This window comes from Epinephelus fuscoguttatus, linkage group LG24 (assembly GCF_011397635.1).
Source record: "Epinephelus fuscoguttatus linkage group LG24, E.fuscoguttatus.final_Chr_v1".
Lineage (NCBI taxonomy): Eukaryota > Metazoa > Chordata > Actinopteri > Perciformes > Serranidae > Epinephelus > Epinephelus fuscoguttatus.
This window is the reverse complement of record NC_064775.1, coordinates 14,630,539-14,642,977: the sequence shown is the minus strand read 5'-3', so window position 1 is coordinate 14,642,977 and position 12,439 is coordinate 14,630,539. Positions and strand designations below refer to the sequence as shown.

Below are 12,439 nucleotides of genomic sequence, written 5' to 3'. Positions count from 1 at the left end.
ACTATTTCCACTTATGCAACACTCCATACGACTACAAAAGAAAATTTTGTTGTTTGCCTTTTCCCTAAATGCTTCTAGATGCAGGCTGGGAGAAAACTCAGACATAGAAATTTGGTTTAATTTTGGCTTAAAAAGACATCTGTTAGGGGTGAGTTTGCTCGATTGGCGGTGGCTCAGCTTTTCAAAATCAGGTCTGGTTCCTGCTCAGCATCACACAGCCCTCCCACCCTTTGCCCAAAATATGTTTCTAGGCACCAAACAACAAGGCAGTGACACTAACTTTTCAGACCAAAAAGTTCTGGGGTCTTCCTGAGAGGGACTGCCCAATGAGGAGCTCCCTTGAGAATGATATACTTTCAGGGGCTTTTTTTTTTGTTTGCATTTGCATTATAAATAGAAATGCTGAGGTGGTGTACTGTAAGCACGCTGACGGTTGGTATAGCACCGTCACTTTCAGTATGACGAGTCAAAATTGCATTGTAGTTCCATTTTCTTCCATTTTTTCTTTTGTTACAAACTGTTGTTTCTGTTTTGAGTTGTCTGTTGTTTACACTGCTAACTGTTATTTAAAAATGGCGGATGCTTGTGACATAAAGTCCCTCAAAAGGGCATTCAACGAACTCTGGTCCGAAAACTTCTCGTGTTTGAATCCAACCAATTTAAGGTTGTTTGCAGCAAAGCAAACATTAAGACTGGTTGGGTCAAAGTTTTAAAAAGAGGAGAAAAGACCCCAGTGACAGGCAAGTAAATTAAACTCCCTGAGAGTTGGGCTAATTTTCTACTGGCCATTTGGTGAAGTGGTGCACTGTTCCTTTAATCAAGGCCTGGTGGCGTGTCGTGGAGCAAGACACAGCATAATGACCAGCTGCAGAGTGACCTGCCTGTGAAATTAATTGTCCTTTCAGTTTAAATGACAAAAAAAGCTTTATCATGTCATAAACTACAAAGATTAATGTCAGGATTCGTGTTCATAACCATATCCAATGTTTGCAAACTGTCATAACACGCCACTGTCAATATAACAGCTGAACTGACCCCATATTAAAACCCTAAACCCTAATTTTCTGGCACTGTATCTCTCTAAGAGCATCCCACATAATGCAGCAAATCCAAGACCAGGATGAGGCCAAATCTGTGTTAGTGCTCCACCTGCTGGTTGTCAAGGAAAACTACAACTACAAGTCCATGAGAAAATGATGGTACTTTTTTAACTGCAGTTCAGGCTTATGTGTATTTTATAAAGCATCTGCTTCACTTACCTTGGATGTGTTACTGTAAATGAATGAGTTCATTAGATCACAGACGATCAGGTCTACCTCAAAACACACAGACATGTTGACCCAGAGATACCAAAGCAGGCGTTCTCAAAGTTTTGATGACTGAGTGCCAATTAGGAAGCCAGTCAGTGGTGTAGTTGAGGGTATACGCAAGTATATAGGGGTATACTCATGTCTTTTTCTGGAGGTTTAAAGTATACCCACCTATCAGCCGAAACAGCCACTGGAACATAAAGAAGTTTATACTCACGTCCTCCTTGGTAACTACCTCTTGACTTAGTAGTACACCCACCTCATCAAAAATCACCACACCATCGGAGCCAGCATTTGATTGTGGGCTGAGGGCTGCACTGGAAGTCAGAGGGCTTGAGATTGGTACAATAATGGCATTTAAATTCCTTAAGCACCTAATTCACCTGTTTGCAGACAAGGCAGGTCGTCAAGGCAGATCGTCCCCCAAGGTTCGACGAGTGAATCAATTTTTTTCTGAGACCTTTTTTTCCTGACTGCAGCCCAGGCCCTTTCCTACATGTTGTCGCTTCTATCTCCTCTGCCATCCCTGTGTCCTTCTCTCTGACTATCAAACATAAAGCAGAAATGTCCGAAATAAATAAATAAATTCAGTCATGGCTTTTCTATCTCACAGTGAACTATGACCTGAAAAATGCCACTCAAAAATCAACAGGTACCAAGCAGGTGGAGACTCAAAATGACCACAAAGAGACACAAAACAACTACAAAGAGATGCACAACAGCTGCAAAGAGACTCTCAATGATGACAGAGAGGGGCAAAAGAATCATAAAAAGACACAGACTACAATGAGAACGAGAATAAATATGACAACACAGAAACTCAAAATGACCACAGACACATACAAAATGAGTACAGAGGAGTCAACAGTAAAGCTTTGATTGAAGAGGAGTATCCCATGTCACACAGGCTGTTTTAAATTACATCTTGTCGTGCTAGAAGAGAAACAAAATAACCATTTGAATTGGAAATACAACATGTGACAGAATCTGTTTTACGCTCCAACAGAGAAATGACAGGACACAGATATTCATTTTCATTTTATCCTGCACTGTTCAATTACAGTCAAAGTGACACAGAAAGAAGAAGATGAAAGAGCTTGCATAGAGTGACGAAATTTTATTTCAGGAGAGAAGTGCTGACAAACATTCATATTCAAAAGTGAGGTGGACTGTACAGAAGAGTGGTCGGCTGGGTTGGGGTTAGATGTGAAGCAGCCCGGTAAGGCTCAAAACTTTGGTACATTCTGATGAGATGGACACAGGGCAGTGCATTAAGTGAGGGAAATTATATTATTATTTTCATCATGACAATTATTTGATCCCATTTGAATTGAACTAAATTCACACATGAAAATGTAGCCAAGAGTTAACTTCATATTCATAACTTCATATTCTGGATAAGAGCACATTCTTTAAAAGTGTAAACAAAGAAAACAGTAGGTCCAGGACTTTATCAAGATCTGTTTTCTATGAGTGCATAATAAACTGGACTTTAATGGCATCTTAAAATCAAAATTGTGTTTTTGACACCAGCTGTAGCAGCTAGGGGACATTTTTCAGTTCTGATCGAGGTGGTTGTGGCATGGGCGGATCTAGAGGGCGGCATGGGGGGAGCAGCTACCACCCTGACGATGGAGATTGTTCATAATTAGAAAATCATGTAATATTCAGTCACCTCGATGTCCCTGAGCTGTCCAAACTCAATTAAGTGTTTTTGTGTGCCTAAACCTAACCACTCAAAGTGTATTCATTACATAATAATGTAAAAAGTTACGTAACCGTGAGTTGCAGAAACATGCAATGCCAACATTCATTGTGACAATTGGGTTGCCACTCCAATAGTACCCGGAGTAGTTAGAATTAGCATTTAAAATTAGCCTCACCTACTGTAAAGTGATGTACACACACTTTAATCCATAATTATAATCCAAAATATTCTGATGACTTTTTAGTTAAGTGTATTTTTTTTTGCAGAACTTTTGATTACAGGGGTGTGTAGCTAAGATTTAAATAAAATACAGCCTCTTGCACAGCAGTGGTTCTACCCTATGAGATGACTCATCTTGAGTTATTTTGATTCACTGACACTTGGAAATGTACCGACGACAGAAAAACCCTGACCCTTTGAGAGTGCTCGTCAACAACTGTCACTTTGCTGAAGGAAAAATTATGATATTAAAATGATTTTAAAAGATGATTTTCATAAATACACAAGTATAAAGATACCAACACCTAGATATGTTTTGTACTTAAGGTGTTTAAGGAACTAGTGTTTCCTAATGATAGTAGTCATCCTGCACCCACTCTGCCCACACTCATGCATTTCCACTGCCTCATGATGCAGGATGTAGCCTACACTAGACCGTGTTTCCAGTTTTAACTTAATGCCCTTCCATGCCAACCTGTAGCTGCAGGCTCCACACAACTGCCTAAATTACATGATTCTTGTGGGACATGATGAGCAGATTGTTACCGGTGTTGACCCTAGACTCTGGGGGGACCCCGAGCAAAGAAGCCTATTGATGCCCCCCTACACCCACTGGTGTCATTTTTCCTCCTCTTCTTGTTTTTTCCTCTTATTTCTGGTGACCAGAAAAGTATGCTTGTTATACATACACATATACCTGAATTCTGCATGTGCTGATATTAAATCTCGATACTTGTAGCGAGCAGTTCAACTTCTAACTTTGGCTAAATCAGCACAGGCATTAGCCTAATGCTTTATCGTATGTTGCCATGGTATTGGCAAAAGAAAAAAAATCACGTTAGTTTGGTGACCTAAAACCCTCATGCAGAGTTGCCACAAAAAAACAAACAAAAAAAAGTATCGCAAAAATTGAAGGAATCTCTCCAGTGTCCAGGACATGATACACATGGTACACTAATGATGGAGCCTTGGGAAAACCTCTATTCTGTTCTGTTTTTGTGATAGCGATAGCTTGACTCCTGTATCCACTGCTGTTACAAGATTTGCGAAAAAGGACGACTACAAATTTAATTGTAAGAACTTATGAGTTATCCTAGTCATAATTTGAGTACATAACTCAAATATTGAATACCTAAGAATCACAATCAAAAGATAGATGAAACTACGTCTATTCTGCTGTAAATGTATTCTTATTTTTTCATTTGCACTTGAGCTAACTAACGGTTAACTGATGGAGGGTTTGCTAATACATAATTAGTCATGCTATATCATTGTACTGAGTTATCCTTTAGGCCTATGTGACTGCTAATTTAGTTTTGTCATAGTTAAACTTTTAGCTTAACTTGCAGAAGTAGTTTGTATTTTTATGTGGGGACGCACCACCCTCCCATGCCACCCCTTTGCCAGAAGATTTCCAGATCCGCCACTGGTGGGTGGACATTCAATTTACTTTATCCATTTGGATAAACAGTTTTCTTTCAATCTCCACCTGTTGAATGTAGATGATTTTTAGCAAACTTTAAAAAACAGACCTGGGTCAAAGTAAATCAATCAAATACAATCAAAGTAAATGGATATGGTTACATACTGTATGTTAATTACTTACCATTAACACATTGATAATGTGAGTGGGGGGCCCAAATATTTTTTGCCAATTAATTGAGATCTGGTGCATAATCACTTCCCACACAATCTACATCATTAAGTTACATTCAAATCACAATATGTCACTGCCACATCGTTAGAAAATCACTTTTTTGTTCTTCATTGAGATGAAAATACTGTAACAATAGCAAAGCTTCTGTCTGGACTCCAAAACTGGCTGTAGAAGAAAATTCCATAAACTTTACCAAAAGTTACATCAAGCGGTCCTCAAAAGGCTTTGACAAATGCCTGCATGGGTGCAGTTACTCTACAGGCCACAGGGAGGCGCTGTACAACAATGGGGGTGTCACTGGACAGGCCGTATGATCTGAGGTCCATCAACACCAGAATAAAGACGCTGAGTCCACTCAGCTTTTGCGGTGAAGGCAGTGATTGCTTTTTCTTTGATGTGTAGCCTTATACTCTAATCCTCTGGTATCAAAGAGAAAGTAACCAAAAAAACAAAACAAAAAAAACAACAACAACAAAAAAAACAGCAACAATCCGGTATCCACATGATCAAATCCCGGCAGTTATGATTCTGGTCCCAAAGGCAGTGTGGGTTTTCATTCGTCAAATCACACAGGTAAAAGCGTGTGTTACTAAGTAGGTGTGAAATACGTGCAGGTGCGACAAAAAAAAAAGTGTTTACCTCTGTACATGGGGCATTTCAAAAGGTCAGAGTGCAGCTTCATGGATCAAAGGTCTTATCAGCCTCTGATATAAAATTCAGCCCAGTATAAATTAAACATAAACCATAACTTGGACTTTAAATCCAGTTTTTTGAACCTTTGTCCATCATAGCTACCTCTCGTCACTACTACCAGCAGTCCTTGAGGGGTAGACAGAGGTCAGCTGAGATTTGGGTTGGCGAGGATCATTCCAGCCCAAAGGTGCTGGTCTCCTCCACGGCCGTCAGCATCTTCTCATACAGCATTGAGAAGGACGGGTATGGTGGCAGGTCCAGCCGGTTGAAACAAGTATGAGCTCTGGAGAGAAACCACAGGACGTGATATCAGACAGCGTCTGAACAGAAGGTGTAGAGTGAGCAGCACATGTGTTCCTTATTGCAATTATCTACACAGTATTATGTTCCTATCAAATTCCACTGAGAATACATTTGGGTCATTTTTGAATTAATGTTTAAAATGTGGCCTAAATAAAACCCTGTTGAGCTCAGTGTGTTTACCTGGGCAGCGCGGTGACCTTCCCCCACTTCTCCACACAAAACCTGCGAGGTCCGTTGCTGCCTCGCAGAGAAGCAAAGCCTTCGTATGGAATACTGGATGTCCCAGTCACAAACTGAACAGGCAGACGGGAAGGAGGGACAGAGAAGGAAAGAAAGAATAAGAAGACTAAGATAGAAGTCAACCTACCTCAAACATTTCACATGCACACGCACGCACGCACGCACGCACGCACGCACGCACGCACGCACGCACGCACGCACGCACGCACGCACGCACACACACACACACACACACACGCCTACCTGCAGGAGTCGTAGTCTCTGTTCATTGTTGAACCTCTCCACTGCTGCCCAGAACCACCGGATCACAATATGGTTGTCATGGTAACCTAAACATAACACATCATGTCATGTAACTATGGCGATGGATCGTGATGACTGAAGGCTGAGAAGCCAGCACCAAGGACAGCTGCCGTGTCCCGAGCTCGTCTGCACCACCAGGCTCAGGGACGGCTTCACACCACAGGCCAAAAGACTCACGACTCTTTTACTTGTGTGTTTTTTCCTTCTGATATATACTTAAATGAGCATTGTTGGAGGGAGCCTGACAGCTAATATTTTCATTGCCAGCGACTACTTCTCTCTAACTGTTGTGCATATGACAGTAAAGAAACCGAACTTGAATGATGATGGTGAATGCAGTGTATCGAGACCAAGACAAGACCAAGACTTTCAGGGATTGAGATCAAGTTGCACACTGCAGTACACACTTAGAATAAAATGTGGAACATGCAAACCATAGGCACTGCTTATCATCTGAAAGTTCCACATTCCCATAAAAAAAAACACCTATAGAATACAGATGGGGGGTAAAAACGCAGTTGAGTCCCAGAAGAGAGAATGCCTATGAATTAAGACTAAAATAAAAATAAAAAGGAAGAACATACCTCCTCTGTACTCGGTGTTGTTCCTCCAGTCTGATAAGTCAATCTCAGCTGTGCCGGCGATCACCAGCTCCAGCTCCCTTGCATCAAACACTGACACTAGCCTGGCATCCACTACCTGGAAAACACACACAACATATCATACAGCCACTGAGTGTCACATTTTCCACAGTACAGTTTGTGAAAGACTATCATAAAGGTGATTATATTATGTTACGCTGAGCCATACCTCGTAGAAACCTCTAACCAGGCTGTCAGTCTGCTGCACCACTCCTCTCTCTATCCTCCACTTCACCATCCGCTCGATGTATTCCTTTTTGTTCTTCTCTGACACAGGGATGTTGGCTCCGCCGGGTTTGAGCTCCCTTTCTGTTATCTATGGAAACACAGGCAAAAAATAAATACATATATTAATCCTTTTTATCACTTTTTCCTTAAGACAAAACAAAACAGAAGACTTTTTTTACAATCTCAGTCCGTCCTCTTTCTCCCTCTGTCTTGCCACGTGTGTATAAATGTGAATACAAACACACACGCATAGAGCCTAACCTGTCCAAAGACTTCCTCATTGACGGTGAAGGTGAGGTCTAACATGTCCTCTATGTCGTTGTCCTTCATCCACTGAAGGGACTGGTGAAACTCCTCATCCAGGTACTCTAGGTCACTCAGGTCACAGGGACTACAAGGTGGGAAATGAGAATGAATGAGTGTGCGTTTGTGTGTGTGTGTGTGTGTGTGTGTGTGTGAGACCTGTGACATTCCAGGTCACATTTAGGACACACTGGCTAACAAAGATAAGCAAATGTGCACTAGAATGCTCCAATATCCAAGTTTATAAACAGGTCAAATGACTTTTAAAAAGTACATATTTGTGCATACATCTGTGTGTTCATTACAGTACGTACATGCGCAGTAGGCCTTTGTAGAAGGGTCTGGTGAAAAAGGCATCCAGTAGGTACTGATGGATCAGAGCCAAACCGAGAATGCGACCACTGAACCGGAACCTGCAACACATCAACACATAAAAGTAATCAGGATATTAAAGATCATATCTCAGCTTCATTGTCTCTAGTATGTATTTGTGTGTGCGTGTACAGTGAACCTCACCATTCATGGTGATTGTCTACGAAGGCAGACATGGGGCTTATCTGGACGGTGTAGGTGTCGTTGGCAGAGTACTCAAACAGACCATAATAAGGGTTGAAGAGCTCCCTGGAAACCAAGAAGAAGAACTCTCTGGAAGGCCCGCTGTAGTCCAACCTGCAACACACACACACACACACACACACACACACACACACACACACACACACACACACACACACACATTCGGATATCAGTCCTTCCTACATACAATACATGACTGTAATAGTGGCTAATGTTAAAGGGATGACTACTGTCTGTTGCACACATATGCACATATGTTATGGGTTTCATGCTTCTTCTTCTCCCCTCCCACATACTCACCCCTCCTCCCCAACAAAGCTGACGTAAAGCTTGCTGCGCTGCAGGTCTTTACGGGAATAGCACATGATCTGGTTGAAGGCATCTTCCAGCAGATGGTCGCGACGGATGATCAACCTGCGACACAAACACAAGTGTGAGGGCAAAATGAAACAGAGAAGAAAGCTCTCTCTTCAGACGAACCCATTCCACCTACTTTAGCTTCCCTGGTCCTTGGCCGTAGCCTTTAGTTTCCAGTTTCCTGTAGAAGTTGCGCAGTTTGGCCTCAAAGTCTCTTTTGTAGGGTGCTGGAGCTCTGGCATTTGCTCTCTGAGTACCTACAGGCAGAGAGAAAGGGAGAGGTTGTACTCCTTTACGCGCTGACATATGTCAGCAATCAGCACAGGTCTGTGCATTCCAGTGGTTAGTTTATAATCAGCACTGTGGGTTTTTGTTTGTATGCTCCCTTCCTGGTTGTTTTTTTAGTTAAATTATTTCCAGATGTGACTACTTAACAAATGTAGACATGCACCTATGGATAGTGATGACAAAATGCAGCTTTTACCTGACACACTGTGCATTGTATGGTGGCCTTAATGCAAGTAAAAGAAATGTCTCTGTGTCTCTTACCAGGCGAGTTTTGTGGGGAGGAGACAGGTGATCCCCGCGGTGACTGGCAGTAGCTGGGGTGAAGTAAGGCGTGAGGAGGCACGTAGGACATTACTTCATCTTCAAACAGACTGCAGAGAGGAGAGAAAGACAGGAAGACATTGAATTAATTCAATAGAGTGACTTAAGTTGAAAGCAAGAGAGAAAGGAAAGAAATAAATTAGAGAGGAAACAAGGAAGTAAAGAGGCAAAGTGATAACACAATAAGACGTGGAGGGGAGGTAGAGGTAAAAGTAAGAAGGGAAGTAGATGACAGAAAAAACAGAAAGGTTGGCAAGAAGGAAAGGAAGGTTGAGGACAGGGAAAAAAGAAGGAAGTAAAGAAACAGGTCTCACCTTAGCAGCATGACAAGGTCAGCATCACCTGACAACCTGGCCAATCCTGACCCTCCGTCTGTGCGTATCAGCTGCACCTTCTCCCTGTTGTCACAGCAACATTACAGACAGATGCTGGTATCTGGTATCTGTATAACCCTATATCTTGGGTGGAGATAGTGTGTGTAATTATGTGTGTGTGTACCTGAGTGAATGGTTCCTGCTGAGGTCAGGCTGTCTCTCCTGCAAAATCTCAAAGATGTTTGGTTGTCGAAGAAACGCCACAATCTTATCGTTGTAAGCTGGAGGAAAAGCAGACACACTCATGTAAGTCACTTTGGATCATTTCTGGAGAGTTCTGTGTGTGTGAGTGTGAGTGTGTGTGTGTGTGTTTGTACTGACCCACTGGCACAACGTCTTGGCACTGCCCCCTGCTGGCAGAGGTGAAGGTGCTGGAAGGCCGTGGCAGGACGGGTGGACCGGCATGACGAGGGTCTTCACCCACCTACAGAGAGAGGAAACGGAGGTTATATTTTTATAGTTTCGCCAGCCTCAGTCTGCTGTTTGCCACACCTCTAAGACACCTGCGCTTTTCTCTGTCTTACCAGTCGCCGTGGGCTGACCTCCCCAGCACTGTGGCTGCGTTGGCGAGTCAGGTGTTGGCGGTGAGCCAGGAGGCTCGGGGGCCGAGTGCTCTGGAGAGGCAGCCGGGGGTCGATGAAGGTCGTCGCACGGCAGTTATGGTCCACAAAGAAAGGCTGCATATGTACACACAAGAGAAGACTGTCACATGTGGCCATCACAGTTTTATTTCTGTGCAAATAAGGTTGAATGGAATATTCACAGTATACCTTGAATTATGTTAATTTAATTTATTTATGAATTTTAAAATCTGCATGTATTTCTGAGTTTCTACTTTTTTAATTTCTGATTTTCTGTCTCTATGTTAATGAGGTAGGTGGGAGTAACCTTACTGTAAAGCATAATAAATGACATTATACATAAACGCAGAAAATAAGAAATGTAGAGGTAAAGATATTAATTTTGCAATGAATTACCAGCATTTATGTATTTTTTAATATTAACTTATGCATTAAAATATGTATTTTTATGTTCAGCTTCATTTAGTCTTTTATTTATTGATTGATTTTAGCATTTAAAAATGCATTAAATTAAATTATCAAATTAAAATTAAATTATGTGCTCTTGTGAAGAAAGCACCATCTCATGGTGACTCCATGCAATTAAATGAATGGTCGTTTTCAAAGTAGAACCTGAACACACCCTGTCAGGAGACAGGAGGATACTCCCAGTGGCTGGGAACTGACTGGTAGTTGGCTGGCAGCCAAAAGGCCTTCGGCAGGGGAGGGAGACTCAAGGTGGCTGCATCTGCATGTATCTGCACAACACTACAACCTCTGAACTGAATTTAAAATACTATACTCTACTGTTTCCAAAACCATTTAAGCCCTTGAGTTAATAATATGTGAGACTTTATATGGGCGTGGTCCCCACCTTGCCGGTGTGGTCGTGCTTCATCTCCCAGCCTCTGGGCAGCTCCAGCTGTTTGTTGGCGAACATGTTGAGGAAGGCCACCAGGTCCCTGTTGTGCTGGTAGCGCTCAAAATGGTGAGCATCCCGACGAACCTTACTGATCATATGCTTCAGACACGTGTTGGTGGTGAACATACGGTAGGCACTCTAGACACACAAAAGAAACAGGAGATAAATTATAGTAAGGGAGGAGGAACCACATGCACCAGAGAAAGATTTTAAGTTTTGTTAATGGGGCTCAAATTCAGAGTGAGTTGTCTGGACACGGTTCTCAATATGGGGGTGGCTCCTCTCATTTCTCTTTGTGCCTCCCCATCTCCTCTCTCCTCCATCCTTCTGCCTGTGACCTGGACATTTATCACAGTGCACCATGTTGACGGATGTCTCAATTCCCAAAATGCATCTTTCAGAGAGGAGGCTTACTGGAGATCTATGAGTGAGGAGGGACAGGTGTATCCTTTACAGAAGTCTTTTTGGGAATTGTGACACATTTAAGAGGCATGACACGTTATATTTAGTTGACCTCACTTTGTAATGACACCTCCAAAAGCATGGATGTCTCATTTTGTTACATGCTTGTTGCTTCGACTCCTCTCTCCTTGTGTCATTTCCCTGCCTCCGCCTGCATCTCAGGTGCGAGGAACTAAAACGTGAGGGGAGGAAGCAAGGCAAGGAATCGAGGATCTACAAAGTAAGAACTGAGAAGAGGGAAAGGCCTTGCAATTTCCTAAAACAAACAGCAGAGGGCAACCTATGAGAGTAAGTTAGGGGAAAGAGAGATGGATTGGTTGAAAGAAAGAAGAAAGAGATGAAAAAAAGAAAAACAACGGTTGTCCGTACAGGGTTGGAATGCAGCACAGTGAAGAAGTCGGGGCTGGTAAGGAACTTTGCGCTGGGGGACTGAAGCAGGAGGGTGAGACGAGACCTGGAGCTGGACTGAGATACACTGTTGTCCCGACGGAACTCTGAAACAGACACACACACAGAGTCAAACAAAACTGATCAAGTCTCCAGGACATGCTTTACAGACTACATAAACCAGAATGCAGAGCAGTGAGAGGATTACCCGGGATGGAGGGGTGCATGTCAGTCTCATCTGTTGGCAGCTCATTGGCTGGCTGCTCCTCTGGTCTGCTGTCACTGGTTATCGTCCTACGTATACTCTGATACCTGGTAAGGTGTGCATGTTTGTGTTGATCACCATGGTGACAGTTAAAGTAAACAAAGAAGTGTCAAAAGTGGAAAAATCAACTACATTTTGTTCTGACCTGCGGTTCAGCTGCTCCATCTGCTGTATGGAGTTGGACCTCTGGAGGGTCTGTGGGGCGGGGGGAGCGGTGGGACGCTGCCATGTTGTGGTTCTGTTCACGTGGTCCACGTAAAAGATCCGACCGTGGCTGTCGATACGAGCCTCCCAGTCTGATTCAGACATAGACATACAAATT

General features: G+C 42.8%; 2 protein-coding genes across 3 annotated transcripts in view; both read right to left on the bottom strand.

The window, feature by feature from the left end:
• Positions 1–1,831, bottom strand: part of LOC125884950 (fibroblast growth factor 14-like) — a 71,068-nt gene extending 69,237 nt beyond the window's left edge. Inside the window, exon 1 of the mRNA XM_049570258.1 lies at positions 1,694–1,831. The gene's annotated coding sequence lies outside the window, so the exon portion shown is untranslated. The remainder of the gene's footprint in view (positions 1–1,693) is intronic.
• A 520-nt stretch (positions 1,832–2,351) lies between these two features.
• Positions 2,352–12,439, bottom strand: part of LOC125884698 (E3 ubiquitin-protein ligase HECW2-like) — a 49,850-nt gene continuing 39,762 nt past the window's right edge. For both annotated transcript variants that reach the window (XM_049569806.1, XM_049569805.1), the window contains 19 exons: positions 12,263–12,413; positions 12,061–12,164; positions 11,835–11,959; positions 10,956–11,141; positions 10,046–10,198; positions 9,843–9,945; positions 9,646–9,742; positions 9,462–9,545; positions 9,088–9,197; positions 8,675–8,795; positions 8,482–8,595; positions 8,122–8,274; positions 7,920–8,018; positions 7,564–7,693; positions 7,244–7,390; positions 7,018–7,132; positions 6,374–6,459; positions 6,071–6,183; positions 2,352–5,870 (listed from right to left, as the gene is read on the bottom strand). In XM_049569806.1, the coding sequence (XP_049425763.1) occupies positions 5,759–5,870; positions 6,071–6,183; positions 6,374–6,459; positions 7,018–7,132; positions 7,244–7,390; positions 7,564–7,693; positions 7,920–8,018; positions 8,122–8,274; positions 8,482–8,595; positions 8,675–8,795; positions 9,088–9,197; positions 9,462–9,545; positions 9,646–9,742; positions 9,843–9,945; positions 10,046–10,198; positions 10,956–11,141; positions 11,835–11,959; positions 12,061–12,164; positions 12,263–12,413 (2,303 nt within the window). In that variant the 3' untranslated portion in view covers positions 2,352–5,758. The remainder of the gene's footprint in view (positions 5,871–6,070; positions 6,184–6,373; positions 6,460–7,017; positions 7,133–7,243; positions 7,391–7,563; positions 7,694–7,919; positions 8,019–8,121; positions 8,275–8,481; positions 8,596–8,674; positions 8,796–9,087; positions 9,198–9,461; positions 9,546–9,645; positions 9,743–9,842; positions 9,946–10,045; positions 10,199–10,955; positions 11,142–11,834; positions 11,960–12,060; positions 12,165–12,262; positions 12,414–12,439) is intronic.